Raw genomic sequence first — 23,651 nt, 5'->3', positions numbered from 1 at the left:
ACATTCAGTTCATGTTTAATAATGAAGCTGAGTCAAATTTAGTCTCCTATTAATTTTATCACCATCAGTTTATATGCAGGAAGGTACTGGTAGGAAAAAGGATTTATACTGCAATGTACATTAGTCAGAAAAAGGGAGGATAAATTCTAGAGCTATAAGCTACCAAATGCATTCATCAATACCTCATTTTCAGACAGAGCGTGGATAACACGAATGGCACTCTTAGGAATGGCATTGTTCCTGTGATTCATCGCTTGGATAACTTTGGGAAGATGTCCTAATGGTGGGACCTGATCAGCCAGCTGAGGTTGTGCACTGAAGAGACATACTGTTGCCATTGTCAAAGTTTCCAGAGTTTCTCCCTGGAGGGTATAAAACAAACTATAAAATATTGACAAAGCCCTAAACATCCTTGGCAATTATTTGGTGTTCAAAACCAGAGGTCCACAAGTTTTAAGGGCTAATACCTGACAATTGATTCACAAATCCTAACAATAAACTTCCCTTTCTTGATGAAAGGCATGAATTCAAAGGCCTTTAAGAATGTGATTATCTTAAACTAAGCAGCCTTTCACTAGGCTAAGCCACATCTCATTTCTATTGTAGATTTAAGAGATCATCTCCCAGAAGATATAACTAGAAATTTTTAGATAATGTTTTAGAAATGTCAGTAGCAGAGACCATCAATAACTCAGGAGAATTCATAACTGGTGAAATGCTTTTCCCAGTTCCAATAAAAAAGCCCACTATCTAACATGTCTGGCTGCCATACTTCATTTTCTATTGATAATAGATTGCAAACACCTATAACTTGTACCATTATATGCAGATATGCACAGTTGATTCTTTAACAACACAGGTTTGAACTGCCCAGGTCCACTTATAGGCAGAATTTTCCCCATAAATACACAGTTCCTGTAATTGGATATAAGGGCACTGGATTCCGTGGGTGATGCGGTGGACAGAAATGGAAAATTAAACATTTTTTAAGGAACGGTGCATACAACCCCTGAACCCCCGACCCCAATGTCATCAGCCCCACACTCCGACCAGCTGAGCTGACCAACTGCCAGCTGGATGGGTGACAAATGCCACATCTTCGAGGAGCAGATGCTGAGGCCTGGGTCAGGGCACACAGAGAAAGGAGGCGGGAAAGCTGTGCCCCTCTGGAGTGCAGCCCTTCAGGCCAAGTCTGATCCCCCTGCAGGCCGGGGCCAATGCTGGCAGGGACCAGCAGAGCAGCTCATTTGCCCTTCGCCGGCTCTTTTCTCTGCTGAACCCTACAGCCCTCCCATTTCTTTTTTACTTTTCTACTCTTCAGTGCATCTGAAGTTCACTGACCCATTTTACATATAGTAGGTTATTTATTAGTACTCATGTTTTGGGGAATCAAAAGTTATATGTGGATTTACCACTGCTTAGGGGTCAGTGCCCCTAGTCCCCACATTCTTCAAGGGTCAACTGTGTACCCATAACATGATACAACTTAAATGCACATGGAAATTGGGATTTGCCCATAAACAAAGGTGACACAGGAGGAAAATGTTATGTGTCCTCCCCTTTCTAAGTTTATGCTTTTTGAGGATTTCATTTTGTAAGCAAACTATGTAAGCAGTAAAAATCTTGGTAAAGAGAAACCATGACTGTGCAAAAAGACATAGTAAATATCTGGCATACTAAAATTTTTTAGAAGTTTTGCTAAGCTAATGATAGTAATTAATGAAGTTCAAAGTACTCAACAGGTGTCAGACATTATGCTAAGTACTCCACATATATCAAAACTCATGTTAACCTCAGCCTTCAGGGCAGGTGCTGTGACCATTCTATAAATGAGGCAACTGAGAGAGTCATGAGGTAGTGCCCCAAGTCACAGTGCTCTTAGTGGTGGAGCTGGTCAGGGTCCAGGACTACCTAACCACACCCCTGGGCTCTTCATCACCTCACACTATAGCCAGCCCGGTTAATTCAGCAACAATCACGTACTTCAATTATTTTCAATCTAAAGGTTCAAATAAGAAAACCTTATATACTGTCAAGGTTTCTGACTCACCAAATCAAGATCAAGTCTAACTTCTCACTCCTGCTTTCCTGGTATCTTTGGCGCCAAGCATGGGTACAGGACGCACCCATGTCTTTGCTACTTCCCTGTCAATTTTTTGAACTAGAGTCATCCCTGCCATGTAAGGAAAGCTGAGTAAAGAACAAGCTCTAGCAGGACACACTTCCAGGGACACACTGAACACTTGATTTTTCCTTAAAATTATACAATCATTGGAAATGGAGTGGCAGAAACCTTCTAATCATTAGAAATCACATCCTCTCAGTATTATCTTGAACTTTGGTTCAGACACAACCATTTTACTATAGTTTTCACTTTTGAACATAGCAAAAAAAAAAAAGGGCAAATGGGCATATCTGAATTTAAATGTCGCTGTCACTCAAAGAGGTAGCCAATTCTTAATGCACAGGCAATAACGATGGTATTTTAACAGAAACACTATCACTATATTTAGCAAACAATTTGAAATGTTTGCTGATGGCTGAAGCTTACATGAGGATTGTTCTTCTCCAGCAGCCCAGTTAATTTTTCTAACAGTGCAGTAAGAAATTCTCTGGGCTTCCTTAGGACCCACGTTGGTTGTGCAATAAAGATTCTCAAGAAAACTCCTCCAACAGCAAGTTCACCTTCTGCTTCTCCAAACACCACAGCAAAATCTTCAGGTAACTTGACACAGAGAAAGAACCATAGTCAAGTCATTTAGTAATCATCAGTTGTACATGAAGAAATGCAAACCCTATCACAGAAATGCTTATGAAATTAACTAGTCCTTCAACAGTCATTCGTATAATCATAGTTACTGTGAGTTTTATTTCTTTTAATAAAGTTCAGAAAAGATGCATTCAAGAGGTTTTGATTAGTTAATTATTTCAAAAGTGAGAATACTTAGTTTCATGTTTAAAACCCATTTTCCAGGGGAATACCTAAGCATCTTAATGACAACGTATCCAATAGGTTGGCAATAAACGGACCCAGAAAGAATTTTTTTAAAAAGGGCAACAAATCAACAAAACCTACAGTGAAAGGTAAAATTCCTTCCTCTGAATAAAAGTATATGTTACCTTCCAGTTTACATCAGGGTTGTCTCGCTGATTTTTAAAGTGCCTTGGGGAAAAAAAGGGGGAGGAGGGAATATCAAACTTCAGTCACAAAACACACTTTCATTATTAACCTTTAGAATAAATCTTAGAAAGCTGAGACAAAATGGGAAATCTTTGCCCTTCATAGTGATGTGACCTAAAGGCTATTTACTGCGTGCGTTTTTACTTACTCTAGCATCATTTCTCTGACTGTTGTGGACACTTTATCTCTGGAACCATCATTCCAAATTAACTCAGGGTTTTCATGAGTTCCTTCAAAAATATGCACAGCAGCTTCAGGGTTGTCTCTCATGGCATCCATGAAAACGCTTGGTAGAAATTTTATTAATATAATTCTAACCTACATGAGGAGGTTTGAGAAAGAGAAAAAAACCTTTTGGAAACATCTCAATATTTGGTTTGCTGCATTTCTCTATGAAAGAATATTGCTATAATTTGTGTTATGGCATCAGTGGGCTCTAACTACTATTTAAGAGCTCTAGAATAGTAGAAGAGATAAACCTTGGTTTATGCAAAAGTTACTATAGAAACAGAAAGTAAGTTAATGGTGCCCAGGTGCTGGGAGGAGGGGGATGGGAAAGTGACCACTAAAGGGAATGTTTTCTTTCCTTGGGTTGATGAAAATGTTCTAAAATTGATTGTGCTTATCCGATCTGTGAATATGATAAAACTATTGACTTGTATGCTTTGTATATATGAATTGTATGGTGTGTCAATTATGCTTCAATAAAGCTGTTACCAGAAAGGGAAAAAAAAAGTCTACTGATCCTAGTTCTAGAATCTCTTGCTACACATCATTCAATTAAGGAGCTGATACTTCTACTTTTCCTACACAGAAAAAATAGGTAAATTAAATATATTAACTTGATTAAATTTGACCCTCATGTATCTCCAAGGTCAAAAAACTAATAAAGAGCTCAAAGTCAATTCCAGTACATATTTATTTCAAATATCTGAAACTTGACTTAAAAGATGTAATATTGGAAATTAATTATAATTATGTGCCACCCCAAATCTACTTTAAGAAAACTCAATATTAAATATACAATATTTATACTTTTATGGACTTTTTCTGTAGGTACCCAAATGCAATTCCTCCCTCATCTCATCAACCCTGCTAACAACAGACTGTTAACTTTTTTCCCAAAGTAAAACTGTTTAAGGTCCTCTGACAGATTTTAAATACCTAGATAGAGATCAAGCAAGAAAAATACAACAGAATACAGCTTCTCTTACTGATGTAAAATCAGACTCTGGAAGTGGGGGCTCAGAGGCCTGTATTTCACAGTGCCCCCACGTCTCCGAGGTGCTGCTTAGTGGTCTGGCACAATGTTTCAGTGAACACTACCTGTGAAACTGACTTAGCAGGAAATGGAGGCTTTGAGTACACCTGTGTCAGGGGAGAATTCCACTTAGAAGTACTGTTTGAAAGGTTCTTGCCCTACCAACTAGACCATGATTCCAGAGATAATCTGATTATCACTAGAATCTGAATGAAAGATCCACCCGCAGACTGAGGAGGCCGAGGTGCTGTCATACCTGCCTGCATGGCCTTATTTCTCAAGGGCAAACACATGAAACGTATAGGGACATGGAATCATCACCTCCTTCAGCAGCTACTTCCATAGGCTGATCCTCACAGTTTGCAAGTCTAATCTAACCTGTCTTCTGGCATAACCTGTTTATACACGTTTGTTCTTTCCTCAAGGGAGAGGAACAGTTTATCACCATAATTAAACATTCTCTTAAGACTCTTCCAGGCTTCCCCAAATATAATTTTTCTCTAACTAGTAATATATAGGAACAATTTCAAGTATGTCAATTTTCCAACTTCCACATCAAATCATTTCTTTATCCTCCTCATCTCAAACTTTGGTAAACTTTATGAAAACAGTACCAAAGTGGCAGCTTTATTAATTAGCTTCTTTCTAAAAACTTATTTTGTGCTCACCTTTGGACCTATTAGTTTATCTGCTGTCATTTTAGCAAAAAGTTCTGCTGTTTGGGCTCGAACCTGTGGATGTGTCGAATTGCAGAACATATCTAATAAATAAATCAAAGCTCCTACGAAAGAAAAAAAGAATTGGTGTTTATATTATAAAGAATATGACTGCTCAGATCAGGAACATTCATTTTCAAATTTATTTCAACTCAGTGCAGTCTGCTTTTTTTAAAAACTATAACCCATCCAAAAGCATTCTTCTAGTTTATCAGACAGTACAAAGAAGCTCAAAACAAGATTATTACTAAGCATGACTGGATGAGAAAGCATTCTGTACACTACCTTTTGCCATTGCTTCTTTGATTATTTTTGTACTTGATGTCAAAGCATAAAGAGTTTCCAAAACAAGCTGACGGCCTGCAGAGTAAAAAACATTTCAAGAAATATAACATCACATTAGCTAACATTTTCTGGGTATCAACTCTGTGCCCGGCACTGAGCTATGTGTTTTACACAGAGTATCATACTTAAATTTTCAAATAACCAGCACGGTAGGTATTATCAAGGCCTTGCTATGAATGAGGAAGTTGAGGCTCGATTTCACCAGTTCAGTTTCACAGCTATAGTGGTTTAGCTGGGTTTTGTACAGAGGTCTAATCCAATGTCTACACTGGTAGCTAGTACATCGTACTGTCTTCTGCCTTATTGTTCACTGCACAAACATTATCTTCTCACCTCCTGACACCCTGCAGACAATCTGATTAGGCCTAAGATTTTTGCATGGTGCTATCTTAGAGAAATGAGTGAAGTAGCAGTTGCAAGACACTGTTCCAATCTAAGACATAACAGCATACTTTTGACATGATCTATGCACCTCTCATCCCTTGGCACAAAGTATCCTGGGCTACTGGGTTTTACTCTTCTACAGTTAAATGACAATGACAGACAGCGGTCCAAAGTAGTAAAGAGTTGACAAAGAGGTGGAGGCTGCCAAGCATTAGACTGAAACGAAATCAACTACCAACAAAGGTTGGTAGCTGCGCTTGACTAAGTTAACACGCATGAGAACAAATATTCAATAGGATAGTCCTAAGAGAAGCAACTATACTCTATTTGAAAACCCACCACTGCTCTAAACATAGTTTCAAAAGAAAACAAGTCTTTGGAGGGGTCAGAGGAAGGTTAAAAACTGTATATATTTAATGTCCTTTAGCAAACAGTGGAAGATAGATAATTTAGTCTAAAATATAAACAACAGCAGAAGTAGTGTGAGATATCTAGATGCCAGCTATTTTTGACTGTAAGATTAAAATAGACTGGACTATATAAATCAGATGTAAGTATAAAATTACACTTTCAAACTACAACTACTATAAACATCAGTCAGTTTAATTTCTCATTGTTTGAAGCCTTGCAAAGCTACTGAAAACCAACAAAAAGACAACAATCCCAGTACAAGCTGCCACCCACAGTGGACCGAGATAAGCCATAGTCAGCAGACAGGAAGAAAGGCAGCCCCGACCACAAGAGTCCCAGCAGAAGAGCCTGCTACAGTGCTCATAAAGGGCCTCTGCTGACAGAGAACAGCCACTGTTGGCAGACAAGCAGAAAGGCAGCCCCACCCACAGCCCACCGATAGCAAGTGGAGCTCCTCCACAAAGGAGAACCAGGCACTGGTGAGTAAAGAGTCTTGAGCTTTTGGTCAACACAGGACACCACCCTCATAAAGCCATTACTCTCTAGACAGGAGGCATAGTGGATCTAATACAAAGGAAAAAACACAGAAACCTGACAAAATGAGGAAGCAGAAGAATATGTTCCAAACAAAACTACAGGATAAGACACCAGAAAGATGGCTAAATGAAATGGAGATCTCCAATTTCTGGATAAAGACTTCAAAGTAACAGTTAGAAATGTGCTAACTGATCTGCAGAAAAGTACTGATGATCTCAGAGAGGACTTCAACAAAGTGAAAGAAGAGCTGAAAAAGAGCCACTCATTGCTGAAAATACAGCATCTGAAATGAAAAATACAACAGGGGGAATGAGTAATAGGCTGTTGCAACTAGAGAAGACAATGAGATGGAAATTAGAGAACAGGTACAGAACAAAGCTGAGGAAAAGAGAGAGAAAACAATCTCTAGAAATGAGAGGATGCTAAGAGAGCTGTATGACAATTCCAAATGGAACAACATCCGTATAATAGGGGTACCAGAAGGAGAAGACAGAGAGACAGAGAGAGAGAGAGAGAGAGAGAGAGAAATAATTTTTGCTGCAATAATTGCTGAAAATCTCCCAAATCTGAAGAATGAAATAGACACACAGGTCCTGGAAATGTAGATAGTCCCTAACAAAAGAAATTCCAGGAAGACAACAGCAAGGCACATAATAATTAAAATGATAAAGATTAAGTATAAAAAGAAGGTATTGAAAGCATCTAGAGAGAGGCAAGAAATTTTTTATAATGGAAATCCTTTCTGGCTATCAGCCCACTTCTCAGCAGAAACTTTACAGGCCAGAAGGGAGTCGCATGAAATATTTAATGTAATGAAAGAAAAGGACCTTCAACCAAGAATCCCTTACCCAGAAAGATTATCATTCAAATTTGAAGGAGAGATTAAAAATTTCCCAGATAAACAAAAGCTGAAGGAATTTACAACCACTAAAACTGCATTACAGGATTTGTTAAAGGGACTTCTATAGATACAAATGTTCTTGAGCCTAAATAGTTTTCTCCAGTGAAAGTAAACACACAGTAATGGCAGCAGACAAGTTACTTACCTAGCTAGTTTGAAATTACAACAATAATAAAACCAACTATACACAAAACCAGTCAAGGGATATAGAAAAAATGCAGATTATGACATCTAATACATAAAGAATGGAGGAGGAAGAATAAAAAAGGAGTACTTTTAGATTGCATTTAAAACAGAGCAACTATCAAATTAGACCATTATATATTAAGGCAAATATCAATGAACCTCATGGTAACCACAAACCTAAAGCCTATAATAGATACACAAAAAACTGCTAAAAGGAAATCCAATCACAACAGCAAAGAAAACTATCAAATAACAAAAAAATGAGTATAAACAAGGAAGAAAGGAACAGAAAACTACAAAAACACCCAGGAAACAATTAGTAAAAAGGCAGTAAGTACAAACCTATTAATAACTACCTTAAAGGAAATGGACTGAATGCACCAATCAAAAGACACAGAGTGGCAGGGGAATGGATAAAGAAATAAAACCCATCTGTATGCTGCCTACAAGAGGCTCATTTCAGACCCAAAGACATACATACACAGACTAAAAGTGAAGTGATGGAAAAAGATATTCCATGCAAATAATAGGGAGAAAAAAGCAGGAGTAGCAATATTCATAACAGATGAAATAGATTGCAAAAAAAAAGGAAGTAAAGAGATGAAGAAGGGCATTACATAATGATAAAGGGGTCAGGCCAGCAAGAGGATGGATGTAACAATTACAAATATCTATGCATCCAACATAGGAGCACTTAAATATGTAAAACAAATGCTAACAGATCTAAAAGGAGAAAAAGACTGCAACTCAATCACATTATGTGACTTTAATACACCACTTACATGAATGGACAGATTATCCAGACAGAAAATAAATAAGGACACAGAGGCACTGAACAACACATGAGATCAGATGGACTTAACTGGAATCTAAAGAACATTCCACCCAAAAGCAGCAGGATACATATTTTTCTCAAGGGTACATGGATCGTTCTTCAGAATAGATGATACAACACACTAGGCAACAAAAAGAACCTCAATAAGTTGAAAAAGACTGAAATTCTATCAAGCAGCTTCTTAGACCACAGTGGTATGAAACTAGAAATAAACTACACAAGGAAAACAAAAAACCCATAAACACATGGAGGCTAAACAACAGGCTTCTAAATAATCAATGGATCAATGAATAAATCAAAGTAGAAATGAAGCAATGCATGGACAGAAATGAAAATGAAAATACAACAGTTCAAATTTTGGGGATGCAAGAGGGAAGTAAAAGCAATACAGCCCAACCTCAAGAAACAATAACAATCCCAAATAAATAGTCTAATCTCACAACTTAAGAAACTAGAAAAAGAAGAACAAATGAAACTCGAAGTTAGTAGAAGGAAGGACATAATAAAGATCAGAGCAGAAATAAACAGAGAAGAATAAAACAATAGGAAAAAAGAAAAACCAATTAAGGTGGTAGGTATGATAAAGATAATCTGCAACAACTTTCCAAAGTGGTCATTTTAGAGAGCCATTTCAAATATGTCACTTATTAAAGAAAACAAAATTATTCAATGGATATTCAACTTCACTCAATTGACTGAACATAAAAGAAGCACCTAACACGTGCAAGGCACTAGGGCATTAATGAATGAAACAAATTCCTGCTCTCAAGGAGGTGAACAGGTATGAAGCCAAGATTAACATATCTTCCAAGGGGTTGGCAAAACCAATTGACCAATGTATTCTTACAGTTAGCAGTGAAGTTGGGAGTTATAACTGCCTTTGAAATCTCAAGGTTGATTCTAGCACAACTACACACTATTACTGTTAGACAACTATACAGTTTATAAGGAGCCTATATCAGTGCAGGCTGGATTCAAGAAATCTTGCTGGCATATATTTTTAAATTAATTTCATATTGATGGTAATAGTCTCTCATTCTATCAGCATTGAATCAATAAAGGATAAATAATGGACGACTGAACTCTAAGCGAATTTTTATCTTAAGCATTTTTTTCTAAGACCAATTATGTTTTTCTTATAAACCATGGAATATTAGTCAATTCTCAATTACTCACAAATAGATTATACTCAGCAAACTGAAAACCCTAGGTTACTTGCCTTTGCTTTGGATCTCTCTCACCTCCAACTTTCCACTTTTGACATGGAAATATAAGTTTAATTAAGTTGTATAAAATATGATTATGAAGACTAATAGGAAGAATAACACTCAAACTATTCCAGAACTAAATATGAGTAACTTTATGTCAGAGGTATTGTATCATCTATGCGAACTGCTCCCCTCTATGGGTCCGCCAGGCTGTGCTTCCCAAAAATCGTATGCATACTTGATTTCATGAATATACATACTTGATGGCAACGAATGCAGAAGAGCCAATAAATTAGACAAAACCATCGATTCAGCAATATTGTTGACACAATCTTGGTTAGAAGTCACTATATTCACAACCTGAAAATTAATCAATAGGGTATTAAAAGTGTGGAAATAATTTTAGGCCTAAATCAAATTAAGTCAAATTAGACCTAAATAAACATAAGGCTTCACAAAAGTGAGAAAAATGTTTGGAGAACAAAATATTTAATTTTTAAAGGTGAGTTTAATTTTAAAAGGCTAGCTTTATTACTTTGACCTTTTGAGAAATAATAAGTGTTAATGCTCATGTATTATATATATTAGTTTCCTATTAATTTAGAAGAACTAAATGTAGTGATCTAACAAATATTTTAGCACCAATTCACAATCTTGAGGCTTATAAGAAGTCTTCAATCCTACTCCAGTTTGTTGGGGGCACACCGTGGTACTGTGAACCACAGAATTTGGAGAGGGGAGGGGAGCTATGAAGATAATGATACTCGCTACTCAGACTTCCACTTTACTTTGAGAAGAAGAAAGTGAATGTCTTCCATGTCCTGTATAACGTACTGAAGTCTATTTTTCCACTACGAAGAAACAGGTATTTTTCTTTCAAAGAAGATGACTTCCAAATTCTAACTTTTATAGCATACATCTGAAGATTGATGTCACTTAACTTGAACCATGTGAATTGTATCCCAAAGTAATGCATCCTAAATTTAGTATTTATTTTGAGTTACAAGGTACTTGGAGGATTAAGTAGAGTAGCATACTTGTCAATCAAAAGAAGCTATGCTTAGTAAGCTTTTTGACCAATTTAACTTTTATTATTTAAAATCTCTTTTAAGTCAAAATGCAATCTAAGAACACATTATACAAATCACTCATAAACCATCATAAACCTGTTATTGCAGGGATGAACTTTGTGTTCTTTACAGTAAATTGTGTGTGTTATGATGGGTGGGATCATCTGAAAAATGATCCTGGGAGCTCATTCTGGGTTGTCTGGACAAGTCCCCTGTGACCAACGACCAGCCAGAGGAAAAGGCTGCACCCAAACAGCTTTCCATGGGACCAGTGATTTCATTCTCCTGAGGAAGGGGCCTCCAACTTCTCTTGCACCCCTAAGGCGCTCAGGTTCTGGGCAGCTGGCTTTCCTACACAGCTCCTGTAGACAGCATAACACCCCAGCTGTCTGTCTCCAACCATCACTGAAAAGATTGCTTATGTACTAGACCCCTGAGAAGGGAACTCAACTGAAGGGGAGTGGGTTGAGTCCATCCTCTAGAGCACAAACCCACTGTGCAGCCAGCAGAGTGCTTGGTCTTAACATGTCTCTCCGTTGGGACATTGAGAAATCCTTCTTCCTCTTATTAATGAGCTGTAATATCTAATCTTTCCCAGTAAAGCCAATTCCTTAACCCACACCACATGCATCCTAAGTTCTGATGCATGACAATGCCATAGAGGGAACCATGCTAAACACCACCATGCAACATCTGCTCTTTGAAAAGAGTATAGTAATTCGAATTTTAAACACATATTCACTTTACTTAATAGGTGAAAAAATACAAACTCATACCACGTGTAAGCTTCCATTCAACTGCAGATGGTAATTAATCAAGGCTTAAACCATATACAGTAATGGTGAGGAATACAGCACACTTTTCAATTAAAAGAACTTATGCTGATTAAGCTATAATACTAAATTTTACCTCCAAAGCCAGCTGCTGCACTTGACCAGCTCCATGAACTCGGAGGAGAGAAAATATTAACTTAAAATGCCCAATGCATTCACTTTCAGAGCCTAGGGAGTAAGGAGGAAAAGTTCATTTTTATTTTCAAGGATGTTTTAAATTATAAGTTTTCGGAAAACCAATATATACTGTCGTTTACTATCAATGTTAAGTCTCTGACAACCTTTTCTGAACACCTGTGACACAAAGTGACTGGAGAATCTCTAAGCAGCAATAAATCTTAGGAAGCAAAAGTAAGATAGGGTCTTTTAGGTTTGTTGTGATTTCATTTCCATTCCTACCTCTAGCCATCAGGCTAAAAACAAGAAACTTATCACATATGTAATCCAAACACAACTTAAAAATCAAGGGTGTAAGGTGGTTATTTTACTATTTACCTCTAGACCTTAGGGCTACCCCCCTCCCTCAGCCTACTTGTATTTTGGGAGTGTGATATCATTTGGTTTTTACTTAAGACTGAGTTAGAACTCTGTCACTTGAAGACTAAATTACAACCAACCAATATGCATATGCAAAGGGATCCTTGTGAAAATATGTTAAATTGAATGGTATTTCTATTCCTACCCACCTCAAATCCCAATCTCATATATTTACTAACATTTTGTTTTTAAAACAAAAACATTAAATATTCAGGTCTTGTTCAGTATTTTTCCTTTTGCTTTATTGTCATAAAACATATGATATGTACTTTGTAATCTTTTGAGGACTCGTAATTCATAAGACCTCAACTTAAAGAGTCTGAAAATATTCCGTAAATAGGTTGCTATTAAATTAATTTTCAAACCACTTCTCTAACAGACAACAATTATCAATACATCAATGATAGAAATCATACTTCTAAATTACGAGAGCATGGGATCCTGATCCATGAACTTTACAGATTCCTTCAAAATTTTTGTGCAAACACTTCCTCAATTTTTTAAAATTCCAATCAACAGCCTGCTTTGCTGCAATTTCTTTGTACCTAATGCACCACTAGTAATGTTTTACTATGTCAACTCCAAGAAATGAGAAATGAAGTTTTCTTCAGATTTTATAAAACTGTCTTTAATAACATCCCAATGTATATTTTGGGAATGATTAATTTTCCTAACATTTCATTGCTCTTATTTTATTTGAGTAACTTGGTGGCAATACCAGAAAGTCAGAATTTCAATAGTACAGCAATATATGTACTGAAAAGAGCAAAAGAAGTACCAGACAGTTAATGGTAAACATTTATAAAAAAGATCTGGTGTCTTTAAGTAACTTAAATTGAATTTCTATTGTTTTAGGTCTTATATTCTATATTTGTTATCAAAGTTAGACTGGGAAACAGCTTTCAGATTTTCTTTCATCCATCTCCCTAGACTCAGTCAAGAGTGACAATGTTTTGGGGAATGTTATCTTAAGAATGAGAACCCTCACCTTCTTATTATTTCATTTATTATACACCAAAAGCTTCAGGCAGTTTTGCAAAATTATGAGTGCCCATATGTACATAGCATTGCATTAGGGGCCAAAAGAGGCAAAAATCAGATCATAGATCACCTAAAAAAGAAACCTAACTGAAGCACTTACATATGGTATATCAACTTCCGCAATCAGTATGAAATTTTATACACTACCAAGTTATTCTGCCTTTTCAACTTATTGACATTGATTTTCTCTTAGAGATATGACTGACTTGAACTTTCTTTCAAGCCTACCTATGTTTATATGTAAAAATATTACGGGGTCAAAAACCAAGTATAATTTTCTCTGATAAAATTGAGAACTGGAGGTAAAGATACCTCAAGACAAATGCTGGGCAAAAAACCCACAGGGCATAAATCTGCAAGGAAGTAAAAAGCTAACCTTTTCAAACAATATGGCTTCCCTCTCACTTACCAACTTTACATTTCCCTGTATGGCCCCGGAAGATGACTGGTTAGCCAGAGACGGGTAAGATTCCTCAAGGGAGGAACAACCTAAGACAGGCACAGTCGCAGGGGGGTCATCAGGTGAGAAATTGGGGATCAACAGAGGTGAGGCTTAGAACCTCACCCCCCGTTTTGAGAGAAATCTTCTGCATCCATGGATGTTTTGTTGCCCTTGTCTAGCTTGGATTAATAGCCTATAAGGACACACCTGATCATCTACATTTGCTTTCTTACAGCACTAAACTATGTTTTCTACCTTTATCTTGCATCTACCTACCACTTCAGTATTTTATTAATAATAATAATAATAATAATAATGGAGAAATGTGGGATTCACATATAAATCAAGTATAAAAATCAAACGAATATTCATATCTGACCTTATTGTTTGTAGTTCATAATGCGTGATCAAAACCGAAAGTTTCTGTGATGACTGCCCTTGTACTGTTCACCATGTAAGAACTTACTCACTATGTAAGAATTTGTTCACCATGTAAGAACTTGTTTGTTGTGCTTCAGAAGATTGGAGACTGATGAAAATTAGGCTTGGGGTGGATTAATGATTGTGCATTGAGTCCCCTGTACAGAATTTTATTGTTGTTAACTGTTAACAACCATTTGATCAATAAATATGAGAGATGCTCTCTCAGAAAAAAAAATCCACATATCCACATAGCAATCCCCTCATACATAACTACATATATTGCCAGGGTGTATGTTTGTCTTCTTGTCATGAAATCTGAAATAATGTATTTCCAAAAAAAAAATTGAGAACTGGAACTTAAGACCCTTTTTATTTTAAGAATCTTATTGATCAACGGTATCATCACATACCTGGATTATATTTAATAACATTTCTCAGAGCCTCCAAAGCCATTTCCACTCTTGGCAGGCGGTCTCCATGTTGCTCTGACTCCACTTTTGCAGCATTTGTGATCGCCATGAATGTGTGGAGGTACTGGGCCTGGGAGCCTATATAATCCAGGAGACTTGCACCAAATGCCTTTGGGGCCTAAGTCAAATGGAGAAACATTGAGACATAACCAGTATAACAAAGACTCTAGAGCAACAACAAAAACAAAAATTTTAAGCTATGAAAGTGAATAAATTATACATACATAAGAATACACCTATGGATTAAAAAGGGGGAAGGAGGAAGGAAATAAAACCTGACTGCATTAGAAAATGTTTCTCAACATTTTTTGTCCTAATACATTAGAGATGATATCCTCCCATCAGTACTTCTGAGGTTAGAGTATCTTTTTCCTTTACCAATCAAAGTAGCTGGTGGTGTGATATGCAAGTTCTACAATTTGGTTATATTTGTATACTTAATAATTTATTATATTTAGAATATAAATTCTAAAGACAGTTTTCTAAGACTTCACAAATCACTGAACTCATTCTGCTTAACTACTTATATATATTATATGTATAACATAAGATATAAATAAGCTTAGCTATTTATATATATTACACTGTGATAAATAATACACATTACGGTTTAGTAAATTCCTTTTTTCCAGGAGCAAACTCTAAAATAAAGCCTTACGTCTTCCTCTTTACAAACCAAGCAACTAAAAAATCCTCCTGGCACCCTCTCAAAAAAAAATTCCAACAAAAAATTCCTATACCATCCCCAAACACTAAACAGAAAAGGCAGCTCCTCATTTACTTCTCAAAGTGATTAGGGATCATCACACAAAAGGATCCCAGTCACATTCTAAAAAAATCTCATTGCTCTCCACCTGTATTTTTTTACTTTCTTTTAATAACCGTCCAGAGAAAAACTGTCTGGTGGTCTGACAGTCTACATGATGGAGTATGTAAGTGTGACCTTGCACTCCCATGAGAGACCAGTAAGCTGAAGGCATATACACATGGGGTAGCATTATGTATAAAATATAAGGAATAGCTGGGCAGGGAAAACATTATTTATGAATCCACAACATTAAATTCCTCAAAATAAAGAGAATGTAAGTCATCAATTTTCACCCCTTCACATACCAAGTTAGTATAAAATAACATTTGGTAAGAACAGCTATCATTTCAATGCATTCAGTGAAAATAAACTAGTAGCTTTCAGTAACAAATGAGCAAAGGTATCAGACAAAACTCAAAGTACAGGGCTTACCTCTAGTTGGAAGGTAGGGACTTCATTATACACCCTAACAAAAATCTCCCCTACAATAAGTTCTTTGGCATGATCACTATAGACAAATTCTGATCCGTAAGTTTTGTCACAATCCGCCTTTTTAAAAAAGAAAATAAGACTGTTAGATGTAAATCAGAATCATAAGTGTCTTCATAGTTTTTAAATCTTATATCTACCTATATTCAGTTTAATAACTTAATAGATAATTTGAAAGATCCATTCGTTTTCCAGAGAGTAAAAAGATGTTGGAATAAACAACACAGCACTCAATGAAATTTTAATGTTTATAACTGGTAATATGGACTCTGGATCAGGCATAGAGTTATGTTATTTTCAGTCCAATGATTAATGTTGTAACTCATTTAAAAATTTCGAAAGCTGGGGGATCGGAAGATGGCGGCGTGAGTAGAGCAGCGGAAATCTCCTCCCAAAACCACATGTATCTACGAAAATATAACAAAGACAACTCTTCCTAGAATAAAGACCAGAGGACACAGGACAATATCCAGACCACATGTGCACCTGAGAGAACCCAGCGCCTCGCGAAGGGAGTAAGATACAAGCCCCGGCCCGGCGGGAGCCGAACGCCCATCCCCCCAGCTCCCAGCGGGAGAAGAATAGGCAGAGCGGGAGGGAGACAGAGCCCAGGACTGCCCAACACCCAGCCCCAGGCATCCGGGCCAGAATGCAGGGCCCTGGATACTAGGAAAACAGGGCAGCAAGAACAGGGAGCGGGTACCGGAGGCCTGGCGCCGGAGGACACCAGAAAAGCGTGCGACTATTTTTTTTTTTTTTTTTTGCTGTTTTGTTTTGGTGAGCGCTTTTTGGAAGCCTTAAAGGGATATGGACCCCAGTACTAGGGAAACAGGGCAGCAAGAACAGTGAGCGGGTACCGGAGGCCTGGCGCCGGAGGACACCAGAAAAGCGTGCGACTATTTTTTTTTTTTTTTTGCTGTTTTGTTTTGGTGAGCGCTTTTTGGAAGTCTTAAAGGGATAGGGACCCCAATACTAGGGAAACAGGGCAGCAAGACTGGTGAGCAGATGCCTGAGGCTGGCTCCGGAGAATAAATAAAAACGAGCGGCCACCTTTTTTTTTAATTAAAAAAATTTTTTTTTTATTTAAAAATTATTATTATTATTATTATTATTATTATTATTATTATTATTATTATTAATATTTTTTGTGGTCGTTGTTTCGATTTGGCGGGTGCTTGTTGGAAGTCTTAAAGGGGCAGGGAGGGACACTTAATCCAGAGGTAGGAAATCCGGGGATCTCTGGGCACCCTAACCCCTGGGCTGCACGGACCAGGGAGGCCCCTTACGGAGATAAATAGCTTCCCAGCAGCTCCTGCTCCAACGCGACTCCACCACTTTGGAGCAGCTGCCCGAGCCAGGCCACGCCCACAGCAACAGCGGAGATAAACTCCACAGCAGCCGGGCAGGAAGCAGAAACCCTGTCTGCGCCCAGCTGCCCAGCACAAGCCACTAGAGGTCGCTGTTCTCCCAGGAGAGGAGGGCCACAAACCAACAAGAAAGGAACTTCTTCTAGCCGTCACTCGTCACAGCTCTGCAAACTATTCCTATCACCATGAAAAGGCAAAGCTACAGGCAGACAACGATCACAGAGACAACACCGGAGAAGGAGACAGACCTAACCAGTCTTCCTGACAAAGAATTCAAAATAAGAATCATAAACATGCTGACAGAGATGCAGAGAAATACGCAAGAGATATGGGATGAAGTCTGGAGGGAGATCACATATGCCAGAAAGGAGATCACAGAAATGAAACAAACTCTGGAAAGGTTTATAAGCAGAATGGATAGGATGCAAGAGGCCATTGATGGAATTGAAACCAGAGAACAGGAACGCATAGAAGCTGACATAGAGAGAGATAAAAGGATCTCCAGGAATGAAACAATATTAAGAGAACTGTGTGACCAATCCCAAAGGAACAATATCCGTATTATAGGGGTACCAGAAGAAGAAGAGAGAGGAAAAGGGATGGAAAATATCTTAGACGAAATAATTGCTGAAAACTTACCCAAACTGGGGGAGGAAATAATCGAACAGACCACGGAAATACACAGAACCCCCAACAGAAAGGATCCAAGGAGGACAACACCAAGACACATAATAATTAAAATGGCAAGGATCAAGGACAAGGAAAGAGTTTTAAAGGCAGCTAGAGAGAAAAAGGTCACCTATAAAGGAAAACCCATCAGGCTAACATCAGACTTCTCGACAGAAACCCTACAGGCCAGAAGAGAATGCAATGACATATTAAATGCAATGAAACAGAAGGGCCTTGAACCAAGGATACTGTATCCAGCACGACTATCATTCAAATATGATGGTGGGATTAAACAATTCCCAGACAAACAAAAGCTGAGGGAATTTGCTTCCCACAAACCACCTCTACAGGACATCTTACAGGGACTGCTAGAGATAGGAGCACTCCTAGAAAGAGCACAGCACAAAACACCCAACATATGAAGAATCGAGGAGGAGGAATAAGAAGGGAGAGAAGAAAAGAATCTCCAGACAGTGTACATAACAGCTCAATAAGTGAGCTAAGTTAGGCAGTAAGATACTAAAGAGGCTAACCTTGAACCTTTGGTAACCACGAATTTAAAGCCTGCAATGGCAATAAGTACGTATCTTTCAATAGTCACCCTAAATGTTAATGGACTGAATGTACCAATCAAAAGACACAGAGTAATAGAATGGATAAAAAAGCAAGACCCATCTATATGCTGCTTACAAGAAACTCACCTCAAACCCAAAGACATGTACAGAGTAAAAGTCAAGGGATGGAAAAACATATTTCAGGCAAACAACAGCAAAAAGAAAGAAGGGTTGCAGTACTAATATCAGACAAAATAGACTTCAAAACAAAGAAAGTAACAAGAAATAAAGAAGGACACTACATAATGATAAAGGGCTCAGTCAAACAAGAGGATATAACCATTCTAAATATATATGCACCCAACACAGGAGCACCAGCATATGTGAAACAAATACTAACAGAACTAAAGGGGGAAATAGACTGCAGTGCATTCATTCTAGGAGACGTCAACACACCACTCACCCCAAAGGATAGATCCACTGGGCAGAAAATAATTAAGGACACGGAAGCACTGAACAACACAGTAGAGCAGATGGACCTAATAGACATCTACAGAACTCTACATCCAAAAGCAACAGGATATACCTTCTTCTCAAGTGCACATGGAACATTCTCCAGAATAGACCACATACTAGGCCACAAAAAGAGCCTCAGAAAATTCCAAATGATTGAAATCCTACCAACCAACTTTTCAGACACAAAGGCATAAAACTAGAAATAAACTGTACAAAGAAAGCAAAGAGGCTCACAAACACATGGAGGCTTAACAACACGCTCCTAAATAATCAATGGATCAATGACCAAATCAAAATGGAGATCCAGCAATATATGGAAACAAATGACAACAACAACACTAAGCCCCAACTTCTGTGGGACGCAGCAAAAGCAGTCTTAAGAGGAAAGTATATAGCAATCCAAGCATATTTAAAAAAGGAAGAACAATCCCAAATGAATGGTCTAATGTCACAATTATCGAAATTGGAAAAAGAAGAACAAATGAGGCCTAAGGTCAGCAGAAGGAGGGACATAATAAAGATCAGAGAAGAAATAAATAAAATTGAGAAGAATAAAACAATAGCAAAAATCAATGAAACCAAGAGCTGGTTCTTCGAGAAAATAAACAAAATAGATAAGCCTCTAGCCAGACTTATTAAGAGGAAAAGACAGTCAACACAAATCAACAGTATCAGAAACGAAAAAAAAATGAAATCACGACGGACCCCTCAGGAATACAAAGAATTATTAGAGAATACTATGAAAACCTATATGCTAACAAGCTGGGAAACCTAGGAGAAATGGACAACTTCCTAGAAAAATACAACCTTCCAAGACTGATCCAGAAAGAAACAGAAAATCTAAACAGACCAATTACCAGCAATGAAATTGAAGCGGTAATCAAAAAACTACCAAAGAACAAAACCCCCGGGCCAGAAGGATTTACCTCGAAATTTTATCAGACATACAGGGAAGACATAATACCCATTCTCCTTAGAGTTTTCCAAAAAATAGAGGAGGAAGGGATACTTCCAAACTCATTCTATGAAGCTAACATCACCCTAATACCAAAACCAGGCAAAGACCCCACCAAAAAAGAAAACTACAGACCAATATCCCTGATGAACGTAGATGCAAAAATACTCAACAAAATATTAGCAAACCGAATTCAAAAATACATCAAAAGGATCATACACCATGACCAAGTGGGATTCATCCCAGGGATGCAAGGATGGTACAACATTCGAAAGTCCATCAGCATCATCCACCACATCAACAAAAAGACAGACAAAAACCACATGATCATCTCCATAGATGCTGAAAAAGCATTTGACAAAGTTCAACATCCATTCATGATAAAAACTCTCAGCAAAATGGGAATAGAGGGCAAGTACCTCAACATAATAAAGGCCATCTATGATAAACCCACAGCCAACATTATATTGAACAGCGAGAAGCTGAAAGCTTTTCCTCTGAGATCGGGAACTAGACAGGGATGCCCACTCTCCCCACTGTTATTCAACATAGTACTGGAGGTCCTAGCCACAGCAATCAGACAAAACAAAACAATACAAGGAATCCAGATTGGTAAAGAAGAAGTTAAACTGTCACTATTTGCAGGTGACATGATACTGTACATAAAAAACCCTAAAGACTCCACCCCAAAATTACTAGAACTGATATCGGAATACAGCAAAGTTGCAGGGTACAAAATCAACACACAGAAATCTGTGGCTTTCCTATATACTAACAATGAACCAACAGAAAGAGAAATCAGGAAAACAACTCCATTCACAATTGCATCAAAAAAATAAAATACCTAGGAATAAACCTAAGCAAAGAAGTGAAAGACTTATACTCAGAAAACTACAAGTCACTCTTAAGAGAAATTAAAGGGGACACTAACAGATGGAAACTCATCCCATGCTCGTGGCTAGGAAGAATTAATATCGTTAAAATGGCCATCCTGCCCAAAGCAATATACAGATTTGATGCAATCCCTATGAAACTACCAGCAACATTCTTCAATGAACTGGAACAAATAATTCAAAAATTCATATGGAAACACCAAAGACCCCGAATAGCGAAAGCAATCCTGAGAAAGAAGAATAAAGTAGGGGGGATCTCACTCCCCAACTTCAAGCTCTACTATAAACCCATAGTAATCAAGACAATTTGGTACTGGCACAAGAGCAGAGCCACAGACCAATGGAACAGACTAGAGAATCCAGACATTAACCCAGACATATATGGTCAATTAATATTTGATAAAGGAGCCATGGACATACAATGGGGAAATGACAGTCTCTTCAACAGGTGGTGCTGGCAAAACTGGACAGCTACATGTAGGAGAATGAAACTGGACCATTGTCTAACCCCATATACAAAAGTAAACTCAAAATGGATCAAAGACCTGAATGTAAGTCATGAAACCATTAAACTCTTGGAAGAAAACATAGGCAAAAACCTCTTAGACATAAACATGAGTGACCTCTTCTTGAACATATCTCCCTGGGCAAGGAAAACAACAGCAAAAATGAGTAAGTGGGACTATATTAAGCTGAAAAGCTTCTGTACAGCAAAAGACACCATCAATAGAACAAAAAGGAACCCTACAGTATGGGAGAATATATTTGAAAATGACACGTCCGATAAAGGCTTGACGTCCAGTATATATAAACAGCTCACACGCCTCAACGAACAAAAAACAAATAACCCAAATAAAAAATGGGTAGAGGAACTGAATAGACAGTTCTCCAAAAAAGAAATACAGATGGCCAACAGACACATGAAAAGATGCTCCACATTGCTAATTATCAGAGAAATGCAAATTAAAACTACAATGAGGTATCACCTCACACCAGTAAGGATCGCCTTCATCGAAAAGACAAACAACAACAAATGCTGGCGAGGCTGTGGAGAAAGGGGAACCCTCCTACACTGCTAGTGGGAATGTAAATTACTTCAACCATTGTGGAAAGCAGTATGGAGGTTCCTCAAAATGCTCAAAATAGAAATACCATTTGACCCAGGAATTCCACTTGTAGGAATTTACCCTAAGAATGCAGCACTCCAGTTTGAAAAAGACAGATGCACCCCTATGTTTATCACTGCACTATTTACCATAGCTAGGAAATGGAAGCAACCTAAATGTCCATCAGTAGATGAATGGATAAAGAAGATGTGGTACATATACACAATGGACTACTCCTCAGCCATAAGAAAAGGGCAAATCCAACCATTTGCAGCAATATGGATGGAGCTGGAGGGTATTATGCTCAGTGAAACAAGCCAAGCGGAGAAAGAGAAATACCAAATGATTTCACTTATCTGTGGAATATAAGAACAAAGGAAAAACTGAAGGAACAAAACAGCAGCAGAATCACAGAACTCAAGAATGGACTAACAGGTACCAAAGGGAAAGGGACTGGGGAGGATGGGTGGGTAGGGAGGTATAAGGGGGGGAGAAGTAGGAGGGTATTAAGATTAGCATGCATGGGGGGGTAGGAGAAAAGGGAGGGCTGTACAACACAGAGAAGGCAAGTAGTGATTCTACAACATTTTGCTATGCTGATGGACAGTGACTGTAAAGGGGTTTATAGGGGAGACCTGGTATAGGGGAGAGCCTAGTAAACATAATATTCGTCATGTAAGTGTAGATTAGTGATACCAAAAACAAAGCAGAAAAAAAAAAAGGGCAGTTCCTGTGTGGTAACCTCCAACGAGTTCCTCACAAGGGTATAAAGGGCATATAAAAGTGTAGGCAAAGGGTCTGTTTGTGTTTATACAGAGGATCAAAGCCTAATTGGGCTACCCCGAAAATGAACTAAGATATGATATGAAAAAGAACTTCCAACATCTGCAATCTCTGGAAGACTCATGCCAGAAGATGATCATCAAAAACCCCCAACAAAGATCCACGCACTGCTACAGCTGTAGATGCACTCATCCCACCAGTTCCTGGACTTGCCATGGGAATGAGGAAGGAGATATCTAAGCTGACCTGTGCATACAGTAAAACAACAAATTTGACTGGATCTATACTGTTGGAACTCAACCAAGAATTTGGAGAAGTGCAAATTGTAGCGCTCCAAAGTCTTACAACTACAGACTATTTACTGTTAAAAGAACATATGGCATGTGAACAGTCCCCAGGAATGGGTTGTTTTAATTTGTCTGATTTCTCTCAGACTGTTCAAGTTCAGTTGGACAATATCCACCATATCATAGATAAGTTTTCACAAAGGCCTAAGGTGCCTAACTGGTTTTCTTGGTTTCACTGGAGATGGCTGGTAATTACAGGTATGCTTTGGTTATGTAACTATACTCCTATTACGTTAATGTGTGTGCGCAATTTAAGTAGTAATTTAAAACCTATACATGCTGAAGTTACTCTACAAGAAGATATGTCAAAGAAATAATCAATCTTCCCATGTTTTCTTCCGCCTGCTACTTCGATAGCTTTTCTTCTTCCTTCCTAATTACAA

At 37.9% G+C, this 23,651-nt stretch overlaps 1 protein-coding gene across 1 annotated transcript in view; it reads right to left on the bottom strand.

Annotated features, from left to right (window-relative positions):
* DNAJC13 (DnaJ heat shock protein family (Hsp40) member C13) overlaps positions 1-23,651 on the bottom strand; it is a 149,837-nt gene that overhangs the window by 11,247 nt on the left and 114,939 nt on the right. Inside the window, exons 43-52 of the mRNA XM_036877277.2 lie at positions 16,022-16,138; positions 14,722-14,899; positions 11,945-12,036; positions 10,226-10,325; positions 5,444-5,518; positions 5,111-5,223; positions 3,330-3,499; positions 3,121-3,163; positions 2,552-2,725; positions 183-362 (exon numbers count right to left, since the gene is read on the bottom strand). Coding sequence (XP_036733172.2) covers positions 183-362; positions 2,552-2,725; positions 3,121-3,163; positions 3,330-3,499; positions 5,111-5,223; positions 5,444-5,518; positions 10,226-10,325; positions 11,945-12,036; positions 14,722-14,899; positions 16,022-16,138 — 1,242 coding nt within the window. The remainder of the gene's footprint in view (positions 1-182; positions 363-2,551; positions 2,726-3,120; positions 3,164-3,329; positions 3,500-5,110; positions 5,224-5,443; positions 5,519-10,225; positions 10,326-11,944; positions 12,037-14,721; positions 14,900-16,021; positions 16,139-23,651) is intronic.

This window comes from Manis pentadactyla, chromosome 1, assembly GCF_030020395.1.
Source record: "Manis pentadactyla isolate mManPen7 chromosome 1, mManPen7.hap1, whole genome shotgun sequence".
NCBI classification, from domain to species: Eukaryota; Metazoa; Chordata; class Mammalia; order Pholidota; family Manidae; genus Manis; species Manis pentadactyla.
This window is presented reverse-complemented; position numbering and strand designations above follow the sequence as displayed.